Here is a 22,448-nt window from a genome sequence, read left to right as displayed (position 1 = left end):
AAACCCAACCCGAGCCTTTTTCAGACCCAACCCGTGTCAGTACCACCACCTCGTTCTTGGGGCTTCCCGCTCCCCATGCCCACGACCCGTCTCCAGCTGCCTCCTGCCTGCGGGGTCGCGCTGACGGCTCTGTGCCCCGACGGCTCCGTGCCCCTGCGGTGACACGCAGCCGCTGCGGTGCCGACCCCCTCGGCAGAAGGAGGGGAATCACGCCGCGCCGGAGAGGGTCGGATAGGTTCCTGACCTGAACCCCTGTTGTTTTCCAGGGCATTCAGGGAGCAGCATGAAGCCCTGCTAAGGACGACTGGCCCCTGACCGCCAGTCGTGGGCGGCCACGGGAGCCTATGATGCGGGACATGTGCGGGAAGACCGGACCGTGAGAGGCAAAGGGGGTTTGAGGGTGGAGGGGGTGGGAATTCGGAAGGCAGCACGTCCCACTCTGCAATGAGCCAGCCGGAGTCATTTCCAGACATTTATACCTCATGTACAATTGCTCTCGCTCCAGTCCAATGGATCGACATGACAACGGTCGTTTGACTGACAAGATATCCATTCACTGCCTTCCAGGTGCATCCTGCGCTAGCTCCCATCCCCTCTCACCCCCGGGAGTGCGCTGGATGTCAGCAAGGGCAGGATACGGCCCCAGGTTCCCAGGACACGGCCCCAGGTTCCCAGGACACGGCCCCAGGTTCCCAGGACACGGCCCCAGGTTCCCAGGACACCTCAGTGGCCAAGCCTCAGTGCAGGTCAATGTTCTCGTACTCCTGGTGGTCGGAGTCCTCCAGCTCGATGGCAGGCACCAGGTTGTAATAATCCACCGCCTGGCTCATGTAGAGCTTCTCTCGGTCCACCGAGTCCTTCAGGACGTCCGTCACGCTCACCGTCTCCGCTTCCAGCTCGCTGCCCGCCAGTTCGTCTGCTGCTGCCGCCACTGGGGGGACCCCCTCGGGGCCCGTCTCCTGGTCGAGGCTCCCATCGTTGACCAGCACCAAGGAATCATCCAAGGCCCCCAGCTTGATTTCCACCTCTTCGTAGAGGTCCCGGTTGCTCCCCAGCAGGGCAGTGGAAGGCTTCAGCAGGATCTGGTTCCTCAGCAGCATGTTCTTCTCGCTCTCGGTGGGGGCAGTGGGCAGCTCACACTGGATATAGTGGTGATGGTCTGCCAGCCCCTTGGCACCGTTCCTCTCCGCTGTGGCCAGGTGGCACTCCGGACTGCGGCTGAGGGCAGAGCCCGTCTTTCTCTTCTGCCTGCAAAAGCACCAGGCGACCAGGGCTAAAATGACCACAAGGGGCAGGCAGATGAAGAGGGCGGTCAAGCTGTGTGCCCGGCAGAGCTCCTTCTTACCGATGTCTCGGATGTCCATGCTGCGGTAACGCTCAGGGGTGCTGCACACCACGACAGAGCCCTGCATGTCCCCGCTGGGTGGCTCTCGGGGATACTTCTCCAGGTCACTGAACAAGGTGCAGGTGCAATCCCAGCTATTGTTGGAGAGGCCGAGCCTGGTGAGAGATGGCTTAAAGACACTGGAGGGAAGGGAGGCCAAGTCATTGAAGCCAAGGTTAACCTCTTGGATTTGGGTGGAAGCTCTCAGGAAGGATTTGGGCAGCTTGTGAAGCTTGTTGCCGTCCAATCGAAGGATCCTCAATCGGGGGGCATCTTCTAGGAAACTTTCTGGAAGCTTTTCCAACTGATTGTGATCCAAGTGCAAAATCTCCAGCATGACGGGCACCCCTGGTGCATTGACAATGTCCAATACGCTGCAATGCGAGAGGTATAGCTCTCTCAGGCCTGTTACTCCACCAAAGAGGCTCCAGTCCAGGGAGAGAATTTCAGTCCTGGTGAAGTTCAAACAGCATGTCTGGAGGGCTGGAGCGGCCTGAAAATCAGAGAAGGCCACAACTGTACTGCAGTTGCAGGTTTTTTCCACAGTTCCTAGAGCAAGTCGCGTGGCCAGCAGCAGCCCACCCCACAGTATGAAGGTCCACAGCTCATGACCTAAAGCAAAAAGGAGAGGAAAATAGATTCGTGATTTCTTCTGAGTAAAAAGAGGTTTGTAACTAACTCACAACAGTTCTTGTACAACAAACACCAATTGTTGAGTAAGCCTGCAGTTCGATCCATTTAATGGATCAATTTAACTCTTGGAGAGCAGTTTCTCTCTTCAAAAACTTTCCAAACTTTATCTGTACAAGGTTCACTTCACCCAGGCCTGAAATGTAGCTGTCTCTGGGGGGGAACCCCGCAGCGTACAGTAATTCTGCAAAGCAGCTTAAGATAGGAAGTGAAAAAGAATCCTATCCTAACTGAAATACAGGGAAACAGCGTGCAGGTACCCAGATGAGAACTTCACAAAGGCCGACCCTGCTGCTTTTATTAAACGTGCCATGGGATCTTTAACAACAATGAATGTTCAGAGCCTCCATTGTACGTGTCGTCGGAAAGATGGCACCCCCCAGCAGCACACCGCCCCCTATTGGCAATGCATGTTTAACCACTATTATTACTTATAGGTAATTAGAGGGATATACTATTGGTCACATCTTCCAAAATCTGCCACATTTAGCATCTCACATTAAAACACCCTGCAGCAGGGGAGAGGAAAGGGTTGGGGTGACCCCCTGTCCTTCTTTTGAGCCCTAAATATCTGTGACCCACTAGCATCTCCCAGTTGCATCTGGCATGAAAGGAGGGAAGAGGTGAGGGGGAACTGGCTGATTGGGAGGGACTTTTCTTTTTCAGCCACTAACTAAATTCACCCAGCCGCTCTAGCTCCTTCCCAAGAATGGAACCGCCTGCCCCCAGTACGTGGTGGCCATCTAGGACTTTCCTCTGTCTGAGCATGAAACCCAGGCTGATTCTGGCAGGCAGCTGATGTCAAGCTGCTAACGCAGTTTCTGAAGCAACCCAGCCCTGGCACAAACAAACATGGGCAGGAGCCCTGCCTCTCACCTGGTCAGATCCTGCTGCTCTGCAAAGAGTTACCTGCACCAGGTACTCAGCTCAGTGCCCTGGAGCACTGGGGAACACCCTGATTACACCCACTCCAGAGGAGAGCAGTTCCCCAGGCAACGGCTGGGCAAACGTGAGCTCTTGTACTGAAAATGGGCATGTGTTGTTCAAACCAGAAAGGTGGTGTGTGGGAATGACGCTCCCTAGGGCACAGAGATTGACTGGATACCCATGACCCTGCAATACTTGGCCAATGAGTGATCCAGATTCCTAGGACCAGTGCCCTGGGGTCGTCGGCATCTATGCTGCACAGACAGGACCATGGACTCAAAGGGATCATCCACACACAGAGTAAACTGCAGAAATATGCAGGCTGAGTTAGATCCTGATGGGAGTGAAACCTTTGGTTCCGAGGAGTGTAGGATTTCAGACTCGATGCCCTCCATCACCCCCTCCAGCAGGTCCAGAGCCGCAGCTATCTGCCTGTTCCTCTTGTAGCAGCCACATAAACTCCTTCCCATGGCTATGGCCATTCTTTCAGCTGGTCTGAGACCCTTCCGTTCACACTGGTGGTTGGAGGCATCTCTCCAGGATACTTCCATACAGCACAGCCACTTCTCTGAGGGTCAGCCAGCCAGGGCTTCCCCACCCAGCCTATAGGGGCAAATCCTGCTCCCCTTTCTTTGATGCAGAGGGCCTTCAATACAGTGGAATCAGTGTGATCCTGCTGCTTAGAGCCAGCAGCACGATATGGGGAACTGCATAAAGGGATCTGCACCCCAAGAGTATCATGGATTGGGGCTCCCTGCACCCCAGCGCGCAGGAGTTAGGGCGTAGGGGCAGGGATCTGGAACAGGTGAGCTCTCCTCCGGAGGCGACGTCATGCTGTCTGCATGTGCAACACCAGAACCAGAGAAATTAACAAAGCCCGTATAACAAAAGGCCACCCAGAACTCCAGTCTGACAGGTCTGACCCCAGTGGCCCAGAGAAGAGCTCTGGGTAAGCTCGAAAGTATGTCTTTCTCACCAGGCAGTTGGTCCCTTGAAAGATACGACCTCACCCCTCTTGAATCTCCAATATCCTGGGACCGACACCGCTGCAGACGGGTCTGACCCTACCTTCTCGTCCACCCCAGGGCCTGTTAGGACCGTGTGTAGCTACCCCAGCTACCCCAGAATGCCCTGCTATGGACAAGCTGCGGGCATAACTTTGTACTGATGGGCCACAGCAGGGCAGCGGGGCATGGGAGGGGTTGAAATCTAGATGCCAGGCGTTATGTAGGACAGATCAATTCAGTGAAGCTTTCCTGGCATGACAAGCTATGCCAGTGTTGCTGCAAGGTAAGAAAAAGTCAGCCACACAGGTCTCTGCCGGAGAGCGGGTTCGATCCACCCATGAGGCAGCTGTAGGCAGGGTTCGGAGTTATGCGCGCTCGGCTTGGTTCCCCTCGTCTGGAGTAATCGGCGACACCTAGTGGGTCCTCTGGTGCATTGCGATGGCTGTGGGGCTAGGGAGGCCCTGCCAGTTTCCCCATTTAAGGGTCAGATGTTTACTGACAGGAAGCATTCACGGGGCTTGGGTGACTCAGGCTTCCACCTCTAGCTCCAATCCTGCCCAGACACCAGCACCTGGGCATCGGGACCTGGTCAGCAGCTTGGGCACAGCAGGTTGGTGGGTGTTAGTCCAGTGCCAGGAGCCTGAGCTCCCCCCTCGGGTCAGGGTCGAGGTTGGCTGGCAGAGGGGTGTGTGTGGAAAGCTCGACCTGTCGCTACCCATGTCCCGGGGAGAAGCAGGGGGTTCAGTTCCCTGGGCGGTCAGGCTGGGCCCCAGGGGAGCCCGTGCCGAGGGAGGCGTCCGAATGCTTTACAATGCCCGAGATGCAGGAAAGGCTCAGGAGCTGAACCGCTGGAGGGCGAGGAGGGAGATCCTTGGGAATCAAAGCCCCAGGCAGCAGGACCTGCGGTGCATCCGCTCATTCTCCGGAGCCATCAGCCCAGCTGGGGCCAGGCTGCCAGTCCGAGCGCTGGAGACAAAGACCGGCCGCAGCTGCGGTGCTGACGGTAACACGAGCCCCAGGCCACGGACGCTGTTTCCTCTCTCCCAGCTCTCTCTCTGCCAGGCCACACGGGGATGGCCCTCAGCAGTGGGGTTACCAGAGACCCCACTGTGTCACCCCCAAATCCGTGACTCCCTAGGCTGGTGGGACGGTGATTCTACCTGGTGGTCCTGGTTCCACACCTGCCTCTCCCCCCGACCCTGCAGTCATTTCTCACCCCTTCTTTCTCTCCTTCGGCTCCCAGTGCTTCCCTTCTCCCTTTCCCCTCTCTCAGTTCCCATTCCCTCCCCTTGACTCTCTGCCATGATGCCTCCTTATGGCAAGGCTTGGATGCCCTTGTGCAGCCCCAAGACACGACAGGCTGAGGGAATTTTGAGGGCACGTCCACGTAGAACGTCTCTGATACAGGCACTGGCCTGTGTCTCCAGGCCCTCAGCAGAGGGGCTGCCCAGACAAGCTAGCGTTCAAATGAGGACCTGGGGATTTCCCCCAGGCTGCCCCCCCATGCTTGGGAGGAGCTCCCTGGAAACATCTGCAAAAGGAACTCCTTGTCCTCCTTTAAATCCCTCCCAGCTCTCCACTGCCATGATGCCTACGGATGACAGCTAAATCGCTGGTGTGCAGGGAGCCCTGCCTGTCACATTGGCCATTGTTTCCTGGGACTCCTTAGTTCACCTGTACCCCACCTGACGTCTCGTCTTACATTGTGAGCTCTCTGGGGCAGGGGCCGTCCCTTTGCTCTGTCTGCACAGAGCCTAGCACCATGGAGACCCAGTCCTAGGTGCTACGGTAATATACATAGGAATAATACTGTATGCTGGAGACATTACAGGGCCCCGGGCTCGGTTCCCTGCCATTGTGCGGGACAGGAAACTCCAGCACTTTGGCCCATGTTCCGGTTACAGTCCGTTGGTCTGAGCAGGGGTGGAACAATGAACAATCTCTGCTTATCAGCCCCGCCATCCCCAGAGGAACTCCTGCTTAGCCAGGCACTCCCTGGCCACTTCCTGGCCACTGCCCCTGACGTCGGCTTTACCTCCCCGCCCTGCTCTCCTTAAAGGCCCAGGCCTGGTTTTTAACCAAGAGCCTCTTACGGCTTAAACCCTGAGCAGGCCTGTTCTGGACGCCAGGGTGGCCAATGCTCGGTCTTTCGACGTGGGAAAACGGGGCTCAGGTCCCAGCTGTGGGAAGGACTCTTGGGAGGGGGGGCGGTGTCTCACGAGGGACCGTGTATTGCTCAGCAACTTTCCCCTCTGCTAATTAAGAGGCAGTGTGCACGGGGTGTGTGCGTTTGTTGTGTGCTGTGGGGGTTGGATGGCTCAGGGGACCAGGATGGGATGCAGAGACCTTCACCTCCAACTCCAGTCCAGCCTGAGGCTGGGGGACATGGGACTTAGGCTGGGGGCTCCGGGGGTCTTCCACCACTAGGTGGCTTGTTCCAATCCAGCACAGGCCAATCAGCAATAATGCCCCCCACCCCTCACTGGTAGCCCCAGCAAAAGGCCAAGGAGAGCGACCGATGCTGTCACGGCTGGCGGGAGCCCACTTGCCAAAGCCCTGGCTGTACCTGGCCATGGATACACCCAGACCCCCGGGCTGCCTGCCAAGCACCTTCCACCTGCAGGAAATTCACCCTGAAAGCAGCCGTGGGGATGGGCTCCGAAGGGGACCATGAGCTGCCTTCCTGGTGTGCTTTCCCCACCCTGTCCTGCCCCATAAGAGAACCAGGCACCATGGCCCAGTGCTGCTCTCGTCCCCTCTGGGCCGGACCCAGCAGGCTGTGATACAAATCTGTGAAACCTGAGGCTCTCCCAGGAAATGTGGGGCCCAGGGCAGCTTGACCACAGCTTTTCAAGGCGAGGAGCTTTCCTGGGACGGGAAAGGAGAGCCAGCGGCAACACTGGAAGCCCTCTCAGCCACGAAGGCATGTCCCTTTCATTGCACTGCCTTCCTGTTTGCTAGGGCCAGGCCTGTCCCCTGGCAACGGCCCAGGGCCAAGAGCTTGATCACCTGAGCGGGGCGCCATGCCAGCAGCAGACTGGTCACCCACGGACACTGCTCTCAGCGTGGAGCAAAAGCCCTCCCAGCCCCGATGGACGCCTATGGCCTTGATGGCCCAGCTCAGCCGACAGAGCTAAGCCTGGCCCCTGGGATGCCAACTGCGTACCGGCCCCGCCTGGAAACATTTGTCTTCTGTGACTGTCCCAAACACGAGCTCTGTGCGGCTGGGACCTGGCAATGGCAGAGGTTGGCACTGCGGCTTTCCAAGCAGTTACCGCCAACAAACTTCAGCCTTAACTCGTATCCCCCCCATCTCCAATTTACTCCAGGGAGACCGCGTTTCACGGCAGCAGAAACGTTCCCCCCCATGAATCGCTCAGCCAGTGATAGAAAGCAGACCTTCTGAAGGAAGGCTTTAGGACGAACTGCAGGGAAGTGGACGGGAGAAAGGTGCTTGTTACTGAGGGTCTAGTCAGACCATCTGGGCAGCCCTCACCCGATCTTCTGTGATGCCGAGTGGCAGCTTTCACCGAGCCCCTGCACCTCGTTCTGGTTCCTCTCTGAGCACTGCCCATGAGAAGCCGGGAACTGCAACCCCCTGGCCAGGGGGAACGGGCACAGAGTGGCACATACACCCAGCAGGGTCGTGGATGGCAGCAGCTACAAGCAGCTCGCTGACACAGCAGGAAAGAGAGTCCAGCAGCAACGGGGTACCCAGCTCATGGCGATCAGCACCACTCCCGCTCTGTTCACGTTCCCTTCTGTCTCTGTAGGCCCTGTACGTGGCTGTATGCCACTGCTCCCCAGCACAGCCAGCCAGCATGGCCGGGGCAGGGGGAGTGGAGCCGGCTCACGGTATCTTCCCCCCTGCCTCTGAAGCACCAAGGGGAACTCCCACCCACTGTGTGCAACCGCAGAACTGGACCATTGCGCAGCGGCAAGGAAACGCCCCCGTTCCCCGTGGCTGGTCACAGCACGCTGCGCGGCTGCTCCTCTCTCGTGTCCCGGGGCCTGGGCTCTGAGCTGAGGAAAGCACTTTTGCACTTACTTTTCACTGCATCCCCTTCCACCCCACGCACCCCCCCCCCCATTGTTACAGGGGCTCTAGAGAATACATGGATCCTGGGTTTACACCCCCTACTCCTACCTGGGTATACATGAAAAATCATGAAGGCTGTCACCCGGTTAGAGTCAGATTTCACAGACTCTGGGCAAGATTTTCAACGGTGATTAGGCCAGGGGTTCAGAGCCGGCCTTAGGGAAAATGAAGCCCCTGGCTCCAGGGCTCCCCGCCCCGTCACCTCTGGCCCCTGCTGCTCCCCCCACACACTTTCTGCAGCCTCGAACCCCAGGCCTGCCCTATTTCTTGCCTCTTGACCACAGCACCCTGGGCAGTCGCCTACCCCTAAGGCTAGCCCTGCAGGGGTTCCCAAACTTTTTGCCAGCTCGAAACCCACTGTAATTCATTATTTCCTCCCGAGACCCTGCAGAGAGCATGGAGGGCGCCATTTTGTAGAGCAGAGTGGTCTCCGTGCACTGTGGTCTCACATGGACGGTGCGTCCGAGGTCCCAAAATGGCATCCTCCACACACGAGGGGCCACCGCCACCTCATCTGCTGGTTTCCCACTTTGGGAACTGCTGGACTTGGGCAGCCTAACTTGCAATTTCTTTTAAAGGGGCTAGTTTTTCAAAGGGGAGTGCTCAGCACTTCCTGAGAAATAGGCCCCTCTGAGGTGTTTCAGATGGGGCCCCCAAAATCACTAGCCACTTTTGAAAATCTTGGCTTCTGACAGCTACATTCTTGGAGCCCAAAAGACCTACATCCCTTTTCAGCAAGGATGCATTTTGCAGGTTGCCAGCACCTTCCACCCAAGGGTCTCAAGGCCCTTTACAAACATTCCCCTGTGAGGTAGGAAATTAACAGCCTTTCCACCTCACAGAGACTTGCTCCAAGTTACAAAATGAGTCAGCAGCAGAAGTGGGAATGGCGCTTAATTCCGACGGGGAGAGGTGCTGGGGCACAAGCAATTTTTTAATTTTCATAACTGATGTGGCGAGCCTGGAGGGGCCGGGGCTCTGAACTGCCAGGCCCGGAGGCTGCCGGGGCTCAGACCTGCCAGACCGGGAGGGGCCGGGGCTCAGACCTGCCAGGCCCTGGCACAAATTAAACAGTGTTGATGATCAGGAACTATTTTTGTCCGTCTCTTCCCTCGCAGCAACAGGCGCCCCCAGTAGGGTGGCCAGTCAGCAAGTGTGAAAAGTGGGGGTGGGGGGTAATAGGCGCCTATATAAGGCAACGCCACGAACATAGGGACATCTGGTCACCCTTGCCCCCCCCGGGCTAGACTGGGGCACTGAAGTCGGGATTGACGCCGGGGGAAGAGCGCCCCCTATTGAGTCACCTGCCCCAACGCTGGGGCACCAAACTTGGGAGAACCCAGGCGGTGCTCGGCTGGGGAAGGGCGCACGGACTCCCGGCCCTGGTGGCCCAGCGGGGAGAGGGGTCTCCGCGCCGGGCAGCTGGAGGGACCAGGTGGCCCCTGCCCTCGCCGTCCCTTGTGAATGGAGCCCAGGGGACGCGCAGGCCCCCGTTCCCGGAAAGCCGGGCAGCAGGACGGGCACTGGGGAAACCCAGCCAAACAGACCCGTGGGCGGCGGGACCCAGCCAAGCCCGAGCGCACCCGCTCCCCGGCAGCCTGGCCTCGCTGCTCCGCCCGAGCCGGAGCGGGCCAGGGCCGGGTCAGTCGCTCCGCGCCCGGGGGGTGCGTGGGAATGCGCCCGCGGAGCCCAAGGGGGCGCGGAGTGGACGGGCAGCCGGGGCGGGGGATTTGGGGCGGGGGGCGCCCGGGGCTGGAGGGAGGCGGACCCCGCTGCCGCCAGCTGGAAGTTGACCCCGGTCCCGGGACAGCGCCGCCGGGCAACTCTCACTCACCTCCCGCGGCGGGTCCCATCCTCCCGCGGGGGCTCTCCGGGGAGCCGAGCGGCGGGGCCCCGTCTCAGGTGTCCATGCCGGGCTGCGCTCCGCGCTCTCTCGGGCCGGCCCTCCCGGGGTGTGGCCCGCCCGGCGCCCAGCAGCGGCTCCGCCTCGGCTTGGGCCGCCTGCGGAGCAGAGGCAAGTCGCTCCCCGCCCTCCGGGATTTCCCATTTCCCCGCCGCCCGGTCCCCTGCCCCAGAGCTAGCCCCCTTCTCTCCAGCCTCCCACCTCCAGCCCCCTTCTCCGCAGTCCCCTTCTCTCCAGCCCCCCAGTATCCGGCCCCCACCCCCTTCTCCTTCCCAGTTCCCTGCTATCCAGCCCCCTTCTTCTCCCTAACCCTTCTCCCATCCAGCCACCCCATATCCACCCCCTCATTCCCCAGCACCCCCTTTTCAGCCACCCCCCAGTATGCAGTCTTCCTCTGGTTCCCCAGCCCCTCCATATCCAGCCCCCTCCCTTCTCCCCAGCCCCCCCTTTTTCAGTGTCCCCCCCCATATCCTGCACTCTTCTTTCTTCCCAGCCCCCAGCATTCTCCTCTTCCAGCTCCCAACCTCCAGCCCCCGGAATTCCTCAACTCCAGCCTCTCCCCCTCCAGCCCCCAGGCCCCTGGCTGAGGTTCCCCATCCCCTGTGGGTGGTGGGAAGCAGCTGCCTGTGTGTCTCTGTGTGTCTATTTCACCATCAGTGGAAACCCACCCAGAGCCGGGGGACACCAGCCCAGGCAAGGTGCACAACCCCGTGACTGAGAGTGTGTGTAAACTACGGAGCCCTGGGGCCCTGCTGCCATCCCTGTGTACACCGGTGTTCCTGTGCAAAGGGCCGTAGCTAGGAACGATCGGGATGGAATTGACAGGGGAACGCTTATGCTGGGGCTTTTGGGTGTGCAATAGTGGCCGTGGGGGAGGGCCTGGCTGGGACCCCATCACTTGGGATAGACCAACTGGACAAAGCACTTGGAATTGCGCTGTAGGGCCAGGAGGAGGTCTGAGAGGGTTTATCCATCTCTAGTTCCCTCCATTCCTGATTCTAGGAAATGCAGGGGGATGGGATCTGACTGGCTGCTGACCCAAGGTGTGTCCTCCTCTCTGTGGCCTTTATCCTGCAAACACCCACTTGCTTACCTTGATGCACACGAGTATTTCTGTTGAGTTCAGTGGGACTCAGATCTCGGTGGTTAGGTGCTGAGCGACTAGTTAGGCATCTAAATGCTTTTGAGGATCTGGGCCTAACTCCTGTGCGTAAAGTTAAAAGTGAATGTAAACGCTTGCAGGATTGGGGCCAAATAGATCAAAGATTCTCCCCTCCCATTGTGTCTATTGTGAATTTTCTTTTCCCCAGTACAAGCAAAAGCCCAGGGGCACTTGGAACTGGAGAGGGAAAAGAGCCCCAGGCTGAGGAAACAAAGCTAAACAAAAAGGAAAATTATTAATACATAATACTAAGGCTTGGTAACTAACATCTTTGAAACACCAACCATGCTAAGGGATAAATCCTTGCTCCAGCTCTGCAGGGTGGGGAAATCATAAAATGTTGATTCCCACCATGACTCTCGGAGGCAGATCAAAATGGCTGTTCAGCTAGGTAAACTGAGGCTCAGGTAGAGGCAGGATGCCCCAGCGCCCTGAACCTTTCAACCATCCTTTAAACCTGTGCAAACCTTGTGCATCAAACCAGTAGCGTTTGACACCCACTTTGCACATATGTAAGTGACTACGCAAGACTGGAGAGAATCAGCCCACAGTTGACTAGCAGGGGAGTGTGTGTGTGTGATGGATAATACCGGTGTGGGTCTGACTGTACTCACAGGCCTTGTCTGTACTTAAAAACACTGCTGCTGTCCCTACACCTTCAAAATCCTGCTGGTGTAGACACAGTTATACCAGCAAAAAGGAGCTTTTGTCGGCACAGCTCATGCCAGTTTGAAATCGGACAGAAGCAGGTTTTTGCCAGTATAACTGCATCTACAACAGGGCTTTTGCCGGCCCAGCTACATCATCAAAACAATCGTAACCCAACCAGCATTGCATGCTGGCAAAACGTTTAAGTGTAGACTGGCCTAGCATGAGATCTGTGTCTGAGCATGCTCAGTGCAAACTAAATGTTTCCAGAAGCCTGGGGAGGCTTGGTGTGAGCTGAGTGCTCCTATGGCTAATAATAAATGTATTTGGCCTTTTCTCCAGCCACTCTGCCTCCTAAGCACCTATTAAGCATTCCAGAGATCACAGTACATGCCTGGAATAAACGGTGCCCTGATACATGCTAAGAGGTTGTTATGGCTCATCATTTAAGACACAAGTAGGTAGGGGCCAATAGTTTAAAGGGTTTATTGATTTGCTTTTATCAGCTGACATAGGTGAGGTACCCCTGCAAGCTGTGATAGTAGTTAGGGCTTACACTGTTTTATTCGTCTTTTGAGCTTTCTACAATTAAAGGAATGGAACCAATTTTAAAAGGTGCAGTACCTGGAAATTTTGTTCTGTGTGTGCAGCACCTAACGCAGTGGGGCCCTGGTCCATGGCTCCCCCCTTACTCCTGTTACAAGTGACAGCTAAGCTCACTCTACCTGAAAGAGGTTAGAGGGGAGGAAAGACTTTCTCAGTTTTCCAGAGTGTTAGCTTTGTGCATTGGTCTAGTCAGTTTCACGGTTTCCTTTGCAGAGGCAGGTGGTTTGTCAGTTTCCGTGTCTTGTCTGTATGGTTCTTTCTCACAGCAGCCAGAGAGAGAAAAACACGTTTTAAAAACAGGAAAATGTGGTTGTCAAGCCGCAGAAATAGGCAGGGAGACCCTGGGGCAGCTGATGGTCTTGGAACGGCTTTTAACTCATGTTTGAAAAGTGACTAGATTTCATCGCTGTAAGAAGTCCACTGGAGTGGACCCCGCCTGCCTTTCCAGTGTTACTTCTCTTCCCGTTGCCTGACTGACCCTATGAGTGTGTCCGCGGCACGTCCCCAAGAGACACTGCCCACACATCCGGATCTGTCACCTCCTGAGCTCAGGTGGGTCACCAGCAAGAGCTGATGGTAGCAGATGAGCAACGGCCTTATGAGCAGGCAGCTGGGCTCCGTCTGCAGCAGGCAGCAAACAAAACAAACTCCCTAGCAACACAAGGCCGCGCGTTCTCCTGGCTGGGGATTTCAGACACGAAGCAGAGCGGGTGAAACAGAAACAGACAGTTCCCTTTTGGGTGTGATGCAGGGAACGAGTGTTTGAAGGTTACAGGAAGTGAGGGTGTAGAGAGGAAGGATGGTGCATTGGGTAGGGTGCTAGCCTGGGAAACCGGGTTTCAAGTCCCTGCTCTGCTACAGTCTCCCTGTGTGACCAGGGCATGTCCCTTTGTCTCCGTTCTCCATCTGTACAATGGGGTCATAGCCCTGCCTTCCCTCCCAGGGCTGTTGCGAGGATAAGAACAGTAGATTGTGAGGTCTCAGATACTCTGGAGAAAGGGACCAGACAAGGACTGCCGATGGATGGCTTTTGCTATGCAATACTCAGTGCTGGAAGCAGAGAGGCCTTCCTCACAGTCCTGCAAATGTGGTCTAGTGGTGAGAGTCTCACTGGGACTCCAGACCCTGGGTATTCCTAGAGTTTAAGGCCAGAAGGGACCATTCGGATCATCCCGTCTGACCTCCTTGCCAGCAGAGAGCTTAGAGCCTCTCCTAGCGATCCCTGCATCGAGTGCATGACATGTGGTTGAGCTATCATGGATCTTTTAGAATGATATCCGGGCCTGATTTAAAGAATTAAAATGACGGAGAATCCTCCCCATCCCTAGGTCAGCTGTTTGATGGCTAATTACCATCACTTAGAAATCAGGCCTTATTTCAAGTCTGAATTTGTCTAGCTTCAGCCTCCAGCCACTGGATCTCGTTCTGTCTTTTCCTGCTAGGTTAAAGAGCCCTTGGCTGACTCAGAAATCTCCTCCCCTCTGAGGTACTTGTAGGCCATGAGCAAGTCCCCTCTTAATTTTTTTTGGATAAACTCAATAGATTGACTTTCTTCAGACCCTCATTGGAAGGCAGGTTTTCCAGACCTCAGATCATTCTTGTAGCTCTTTCCTGAACCCTTTCCAATTGGTTACCATCCTTTCTGAAGTGTGGACACCAGAGCTGGATGCAGCAGCCAGTAATGGCCTCTCTGATTCTGTATCCAGAGGTGATGCCCACCCTTCTACTCTACCTGATCAGCCATTCCCAGCTCTGTCACTGGGTGACCCAGGAGAAATCACACCCCAGCTTTGAAATGGGGATAGTGATCCAGCCCCAACTTTGCAAGGGATGCTGAGCTCCGGGAATGAGAAGCACTGCATGAATCAGGGTACCACCCTCCTTCTATAGTCTGCCTTCCCACCCAGAGGGGTTTCCGGTCTGCTTTCCCAAGAGCTGTGCACTGGGTCAGGGGCACTCCCTCCTGAAAACCTCAGCCTTGGTCTGTAATGCCCCGTGTCCTCCCCAGGAAATCAGGTGGCTGGCGGGGGACTCAGCGGCTGAAACCACATCCTGTCTCCCTGGTCGATGGCCCCTGACCACCATTCTGGTGCGGGATCCCGGACATGCCTTACCCACTCCCTTGCTCTCATGGACACTTTACCTTTCTTGTTTTCTTGATCTCCCCTGACTCTAAAATAAAAGCTGGTCCCTGCCTTCTTTCAACCTGTGACCTGGGATATTTAACTGCCCCCTGCATGGGCCCTGCTAGAAGCTGACGGGGGGAGCTGGATCTAATGGCTCATCTCTCTCTGTCTTGCTCCTCCTTTCTCCCTCCCCCTTGTTTCTGTTGCTGGCTTTGCTCCAGTCCAATGGTCTGGTGATGCTTGTGGCTCAGTCGAGGCCCCCCCTTCCCCATCTGTTAAGTCCCAGCTCTCCAGCCACAAGCTGATTGTAACACGGTGCTGCCCTAGCGCCCCGGGGGGCCGATGAACTGCAAGGGCCCTGCATGGGTTGGGGTGGACCGTGTCCAGCAGAGGGAGCCAATGGTCACTGACCCTGGGGCCAATGCACTGATGTGTGGAAACAAACTGGTGAAGCAAGAGCAACGGTGGGTTATGAAATGGGGGACATTCTGACCAGGGCAGTGTCCAGGTCCAGCATACGACTCTGTGAACGCCCCTCCCAGGCCTAGGTGCTGGAACTAAGCGGCTGCTGCACCCCCTGGCTGGAAGTGGTTTCTGTCATATCCAGGGTTTACAGCTTAGTTCAATGGCTCTCAGCACCCCCACGATACAAATTGTTCCAGCCCCCTGCTCCCCAGGGCACCGTCCAGCCGGTTGTTGCTACGTCTGAATAGACATGGCCCGCTGATGTATTCTGCACCCCCTCCACCTCACGCTGGGGCCTCATCCGCTCTCACAAGCTAAGCCGGCCTGGGCAGGGGCAGTCCTTGGATGGGAGATGACCAGGAGAATATTCAGGCTGCTGATGGGAAGAGGGCGGGTGACGCAATACGAGGTGCTATCCCCCCTGAATCAATACAGACCTCGCTGCCCCACTGTGATGCTAGGGGGTGGGAAACGAAACCCAGCCTTAACCTCCCAGCTGCTGAGGCACCTCCATACCAAGACAGGAGCAGGACTTTCTGGGAAAAGAGCCCTGTGGAGCTCGCAGGCTTGTCTCCCCCCCCACCAGAAGGTGGGCCAATTAAAGATATGACCTCACCCACCTGGTTTCTTTCGTTTCCTGGGTCCAACCCAGCTACACCAACACTGCAAACATATATACACCCAAGCAGGTCAGTTTCCATCCAGCACAGGTAGCAATGTACACACAGAGCAAAGCACACACAGGTACGTTGTCAGGCCCATACACACACAGAGCAAAGCACACACAGGTACGTTGTCAGGCCCACACACACACAGAGCAAAGCACACACAGGTACGTTGTCAGGCCCACACACACACAGAGCAAGGCCCACACACATACAGAGCAAGGCCCACACACATACGTTGTCAGGCCCACACACACACAGAGCAAAGCACACACAGGTACGTTGTCAGGCCCACACACACACAGAGCAAAGCACACACAGGTACGTTGTCAGGCCCACACACACACAGAGCAAAGCACACACAGGTACGTTGTCAGGCCCACACACACACAGAGCAAGGCCCACACACATACGTTGTCAGGCCCACACACACACAGAGCAAAGCACACACAGGTACGTTGTCAGGCCCACACACACACAGAGCAAGGCCCACACACATACGTTGTCAGGCCCACACACACACAGAGCAAAGCACACACAGGTACGTTGTCAGGCCCACACACACACAGAGCAAAGCACACACAGGTACGTTGTCAGGCCCACACACACACAGAGCAAGGCACACACAGGTACGTTGTCAGGCCCACACACACACAGAGCAAAGCACACACAGGTACGTTGTCAGGCCCACACACACACAGAGCAAGGCCCACACACATACGTTGTCAGGCCCACACACACACAGAGCAAGGCCCACACACATACGTTGTCAGGCCCACACAGACACAGAGCAAAGCACACACAGGTACGTTGTCAGGCCCACACACACACAGAGCAAAGCACACACAGGTACGTTGTCAGGCCCACACACACACAGAGCAAAGCACACACAGGTACGTTGTCAGGCCCACACACACACAGAGCAAGGCCCACACACATATGTTGTCAGGCCCACACACACACAGAGCAAAGCACACACAGGTACGTTGTCAGGCCCACACACACACAGAGCAAGGCCCACACACATACGTTGTCAGGCCCACACACACACAGAGCAAAGCACACACAGGTACGTTGTCAGGCCCACACACACACAGAGCAAAGCACACACAGGTACGTTGTCAGGCCCACACACACACAGAGCAAAGCACACACAGGTACGTTGTCAGGCCCACACACACACAGAGCAAAGCACACACACGTACGTTGTCAGGCCCACACACACACAGAGCAAGGCACACACAGGTACGTTGTCAGGCCCATACACACACAGAGCAAGGCCCACACACATACGTTGTCAGGCCCACACACACACAGAGCAAAGCACACACAGGTACGTTGTCAGGCCCACACACACACAGAGCAAGGCCCACACACATACGTTGTCAGGCCCACACACACACAGAGCAAAGCACACACAGGTACGTTGTCAGGCCCACACACACACAGAGCAAAGCACACACAGGTACGTTGTCAGGCCCACACACACACAGAGCAAAGCACACACAGGTACGTTGTCAGGCCCACACACACACAGAGCAAGGCCCACACACATACGTTGTCAGGCCCACACACACACAGAGCAAAGCACACACGGGTACGTTGTCAGGCCCACACACACACAGAGCAAGGCCCACACACATACGTTGTCAGGCCCACACACACACAGAGCAAGGCCCACACACATACGTTGTCAGGCCCACACACACACAGAGCAAAGCACACACAGGTACGTTGTCAGGCCCACACACAGGTACGTTGTCAGGCCCACACACACACAGAGCAAGGCACACACAGGTACGTTGTCAGGCCCACACACAGACAGAGCAAGGCACACACAGGTACGTTGTCAGATCTATGTTCCTCCACCAGAGGGCAGTAGTACCCACAAATATAAAACGTAAGCGAGCCGGAAGGACTCCATCCGGCAGGAGGTTCGATTCTTGTACCCCGGCACAGCCAGGGGAGGCCTGCACAAGCAGGTCGGATTCTTTCCAACAGAGGGCAATAATGCCATGCACACGATCTGGTTTAATTCCTCCCAGCCGGTGCCAGTAGCGAACGCACCCCTGCGGACGCAGGAGCAGATTCCTCCCCGCACCAGGCAGCGTTATGCCGATGTGTTGTCTCACACATGCACTCACCTACATGGTGTTCTCCATATGATAAATTGCAAACCCCTATAGCAATGGAGATTGCAGTTATGTGTTTTGACCAGCTCCCCTGCATTGCTCTGCCCACCATTCCATTTCCCCTGGGACTTACTCTAACACCCCAAGCCTCTGAGCAGCCTTAAAGAACCAAATGCCCTCACCCCAAGTCAGCCCACCAAAGAAATTATTCCTTCTTTCCTCCTAATGTGGAATTTTATAGTTACCCGACACTCAGGCCATGGGTCAAATCCAAATCCTTACTGTGAATCTGGGGGAAAGACCTTGCTCCGAAGGCATGGCGTGACCTCTGACCTTGGTGGGATTTGCGTGTGACCCTTCAAACACTCAGATGTCACCTCTCGGTTCTGTGTTCCAGGTTCACTTAAAACATCATCAGATCTTTACACCTTCTGCTCTTGAGCTGTATGGGGAGGTGAGTCCTAGTGATGGGAGCCCAGGCCTGGCACTGGCTCCCGCTTTGTCTTTGGGCAAATCACTTCATCGAGTCATGCCTCATTTTCCCCTTCTGTAAAATGGAGACACTGATACTTACCTCATAGGCGGCTGTGGGGTTTAATTATGTCCCACTTGTTCAGTGCTGGGAAGATGGAAAGTGCTTTGCAGGTACTAGGCCCTGTGCTGGTGCATGGATTTTATAGCCCCTTGTCTATTGTTTTGCAGGACACCTCTGTCAGCCATGTTTTGTCAGGCGGAGTTTAACGCAGCCCCTGGTTTAGCTGAGCCTCCATCCAGTTTGATCAAAACCTCAGGAACTGAGCATTTGCATCAATAATCATACAAGCTCCATCCTCTGCTTTCATTAGCTTGGATCCCTCTGAGGAGGGGTGATTCAATCAGTGAGCATTTAATTAAAGTCTCTCTGGTCCCATCACCAGAGTATCCAAATGCCTCATAATTTCTAATGTGTTTATCCTACCACCACCCCAGGGAGGAAGGGCAGCGCTGTTATCCCCTTTGCACAGGTAGGGGACTTGGCCGAGGGAGCCTGTGGCTAGCAAGGACTTGAACCAAGATCGCTATAGTCATAGGCTACTGTTCTAGCTGCTGGGCCACCCTCCCTCGCAGCCTTAATGCACCCTGGCATGTAATCAATGAAGGTGCTGAATGAGAGAGTTCACCAGAACCCAAGGGAAACCCACGTCAGGAATGAAACTGCTGTCCACGGTGTGTCATTGACACATGAGCACTGCCATGTGCCCTGCAAGCTGTGCCATGCCCCCTGCTGGTGGGGTGGGTAACAACACAGCCCCTTAACTCCTGCTGATGGGACCGGATTGGATCAGTAGAAGGGGAGGCTGCAATGTAGCTTAAAAATGAATGAAAAATGGCTCTTAGGACAGAAAAAAAACCTATTGAATAAACTAGAAGCCAAATGTTTAAAGGCGCCACGGATCTCAGGGCTGCTTCCCACTCCACAGAGCTTGCTGCCTGTCTCCTGGTCCAGCCAGTGCAGTCCTATCCCGGCAGGGATCAGTGCAGGGACAGCTCCATTGGCCTAGGGCTCCCAGCCAAGCTCTGGCCTCCTGCTCTCTGGAGTGGGCTCCTCACCCGAACCCCCCCTTGTAATTCAGCCAGGTGCCCAGGCCAAGGTGATCCATTGGCTAGTGACTGCAGCATCCCTCGTGGTGGAAAAGCAACAGGGTGCAGGTGGAGCGCATGCGAGAGGTTCTTTCCTGAGGCTGCTGGACACGGGCTGACCCCGTGGCGCTTTCTGAGTAGCCCATCTTGTGCTGCGTGGTGGCACCTCACAGCCTCTCTAAGTCCTAGTCTGGCCTCTTCAGTCAAGAACCGGCCCACCCTAAATGAATCCAGCTCTGGCCTCAGCTGGCGTCTTTTAACTGGGGAGGCCACATTGCTTGGGGGGATGGAACTTCTCAGCCCTGGGAGGCGGCCCCAGACCTACTCTCCTATCCTAGCACTGTCCAGGGTGCCCCCAGGGGAATCGCATGCCAGGGGCCCAGTGAGAGTCACGTATCAACTCCAGCTTTAAACCCCCAAGGGCAGGAGTCCAGAGCCAACGGCAAAATGCTGACACCAGCCAGATCACAGATGCTGTTCTGGAGCCCGTGCGGTCACAGATGCTGTTCTGGAGCCCGGTCCTGCTGCCATTGACGTAAAGGATTGGGCCCCAGGGTTGGACACTCACCTCTGGCTGAGGCTTGTGGTTTGCAGGGGTGACTGGGGTGTGTGAAATTCTGCCGTCCCCTGGGCTAAGAGACTGCTTCCCCAGCCGCGGCCGGGAGGAGAAGGGGAGCGTCCCGATTGCAAGCCAGGATCAGCACCGGCTCGGGCTCCCTCTCATCCGGTCACTGCCAGAGGCTACACAAGTGGGGCAAAGAGCAGAGCGGGGTGTTTCTGGGGTCCACGCACCCAGGAGGAAGGAGGCCTAGCCCCCCGGGTGGTCTCTGGAAGCTGTGTGTGACTAGGAGAAGGGGAGGCAAACCCAGAGCACAGCTGCTGGGCTCTGAGCAGCCGGTAGAGGGCACCCAAGGCCTGTGACTCAGAACCCAGCCCAGTTGTGCCATGGCCAGGAAACAAACAGTGGGATGGTATCAGGGGCACCCCCTCCTGCCCAGTGGCCGATTGATGAGCAGAGCAGAGGGGTGTTAGGGGCTGCAGGCACCTGGCTGGCCAGCTTGTTTGGGGGGCGGTTCCTGGGCTGGGCAACCCAGGGAGATCCAGCGGCACCTTTTGCATTTCCCAAATGCTGCGATGGATTCTACATGCGAGGCTGGCTGGGCTCCCTCCTCCTGCCTCCTTCCTAGGCCTGCAAGGCTCTGACCTGAGCCCAATGCTCTGCTGAGCTGCACCCCTGCCCCAGAGGGATCCCCACAAAAGGGAGCGGGAAACTCAGTCTCCACGGCCCATTCAGTCCTTGAACTCTCTGCTGGGGACACTGGCGATCAAGCTTCCAGCTTAGGTACTTATCCGTGTACCCCCGTTACTGGGGCGTCATGCTTACAGCTGTTAACCCTCTCATGCCCCTGTGAGGCAGGGCACTGCTATCATTGCCAGGGAACAGATGGGGAACTGAGGCTAAACCCCAATGGAAGCTGGGCACCTAGTTACCTTGGAGGATCTGGGCTTAAGTGACTTGGCCAAGGTCACGCAGGGGGGCTGCAGCAGAGCAGGGATTTCAGCTCAGGTCTTCCAAGTCCTAGGTTAGCGCCCTAAGCACTAGACCATCCCCTCTGCTGCCCCTAGGTGCTGGCCTGTGACACCCTCGGACTCCCATCCCCCACAGGCCACTGCGGCAGCAACCTGAACTTAAGGGTGAAAGGCTCCAGCCCCCTCACTGCCAATCAAACTCTACCAGGGCTCCTCCAGCACCGGGGCCCTGTTGTTCTGTCAAGTCAGCTCCTTGTGGAGAAGGTTCCACGGGGCTGGGGCCTCCATCGGAAAGCGCAGGGTTGCCCCGTGACGCCTCCTGCTCCCTCCCGAGCCTGGAAACAGGGGCTGGGGGGTGGTTACGGCTGGGTGGAGAGGGTTAGTTTCTGTGAAGTGGTGAAGGTCTCCTCGGCATCTGTTCTCACTGGGGGCGGGGCTCCCTTGTGTTTGTTGTGGTGGTGGCTGGTATGTTTGTTTCCTGTGTGATAGCTGGAAATGTGAGAGAAACAGAGCAAGGGGGAGAGACAAAGAGGAATCATTGCTTATGCTCAGTGCCTCATTTTCTCCATCTCTAAAATGGGCGTGAGGCTAAATGGGTGGGTCATGAGGCTAAATCCGTCTGTGCTTGCAAAGGGCTGAGCTCCTTGGATGCTGGAGCTAGGCTGAAGGTCATTCTAGTACGTAGCTCTCTGCAGCCTCAGAGAGCACTCTACACTTTAAGTTAATGAAGCTTTCCTGTCCTCTGGGAGGTAGGCGGCTAACACGTCCCTTAGTGGATAGGTGGGGAAACAGAGGCACAGAGCAGGGAAGAGACTTGCCCAGAATCACACAGCGAGTCAGGGACAGAGCCTGGGAAAGACAAAGGAATTGGTTCTTCACATTCGCTTGCATTAAGGGCCATTGACACTTTCTCCGTTGCCTGGTGAGCTGTGAAGGCCACAACATTGGGTCCGTTTCTCTTTGAAGAGGATCCTTGAATGGAAACTTGGGGTGGTCCAGGAAGGTGAGGAGAACAGCTGGGGAGGGGAGATGGGGGTGAAGTAAGTGATGCTCCCTTGAGAAGTCTTGTTTCTTTGAACCCTAGAAGAGAGATTCCTGGGACCCCATCAGCCTGCTCCCCATGCTGATACGTGACTGGGAATCCAATTAAGCCCCTTTGGTCTCCTCTACATCCTGCCCCCCCCTTTCCCCCACTCTGATTCCTTCTGAAGGGTAATTAATCTAGAAGCCAGTTGTGGCAATTAGAAGTCCTGCCAGGGTGCAAATTGCAGCCGCAATACTGGAAAACCAGCCTGCCTGGGAAAGGATTATCAGCAGCCCCTGAGAGCAGGGAGGGCAATACGCTGATTCACTAGTGGAGGGCAGCATCTGCATACCATCGTCAGCTCAGTGCATGGGAAGAGTTGATACTTGGGACTCCAGCTTTGCTTGTGACAAAATCTTGGGACAGGCAGAGTAAGAACCGCACTGGAGATCTTGTACAT

General features: G+C 56.3%; 1 protein-coding gene across 1 annotated transcript; it reads right to left on the bottom strand.

The window, feature by feature from the left end:
* Positions 1 to 459: 459 nt before the first annotated feature.
* On the bottom strand, positions 460 to 10,091 carry LOC125641811 (uncharacterized). Its single transcript, XM_048862272.2, has 2 exons — positions 9,942 to 10,091; positions 460 to 1,996 (listed from the first exon to the last, which is right to left on the bottom strand). Exons 1-2 carry the CDS (start codon positions 9,958 to 9,960, stop codon positions 738 to 740), a joined length of 1,278 nt encoding a protein of 425 aa, XP_048718229.2. The 5' UTR covers positions 9,961 to 10,091; the 3' UTR covers positions 460 to 737.
* Positions 10,092 to 22,448: the final 12,357 nt, after the last annotated feature.

The sequence above is a fragment of the Caretta caretta genome, chromosome 8 (assembly GCF_965140235.1).
Source record: "Caretta caretta isolate rCarCar2 chromosome 8, rCarCar1.hap1, whole genome shotgun sequence".
Taxonomy (NCBI): domain Eukaryota; kingdom Metazoa; phylum Chordata; order Testudines; family Cheloniidae; genus Caretta; species Caretta caretta.
The sequence above is the reverse complement of the archived record's forward strand: the minus strand, read 5'-3'. Positions and strand labels throughout refer to the sequence as shown.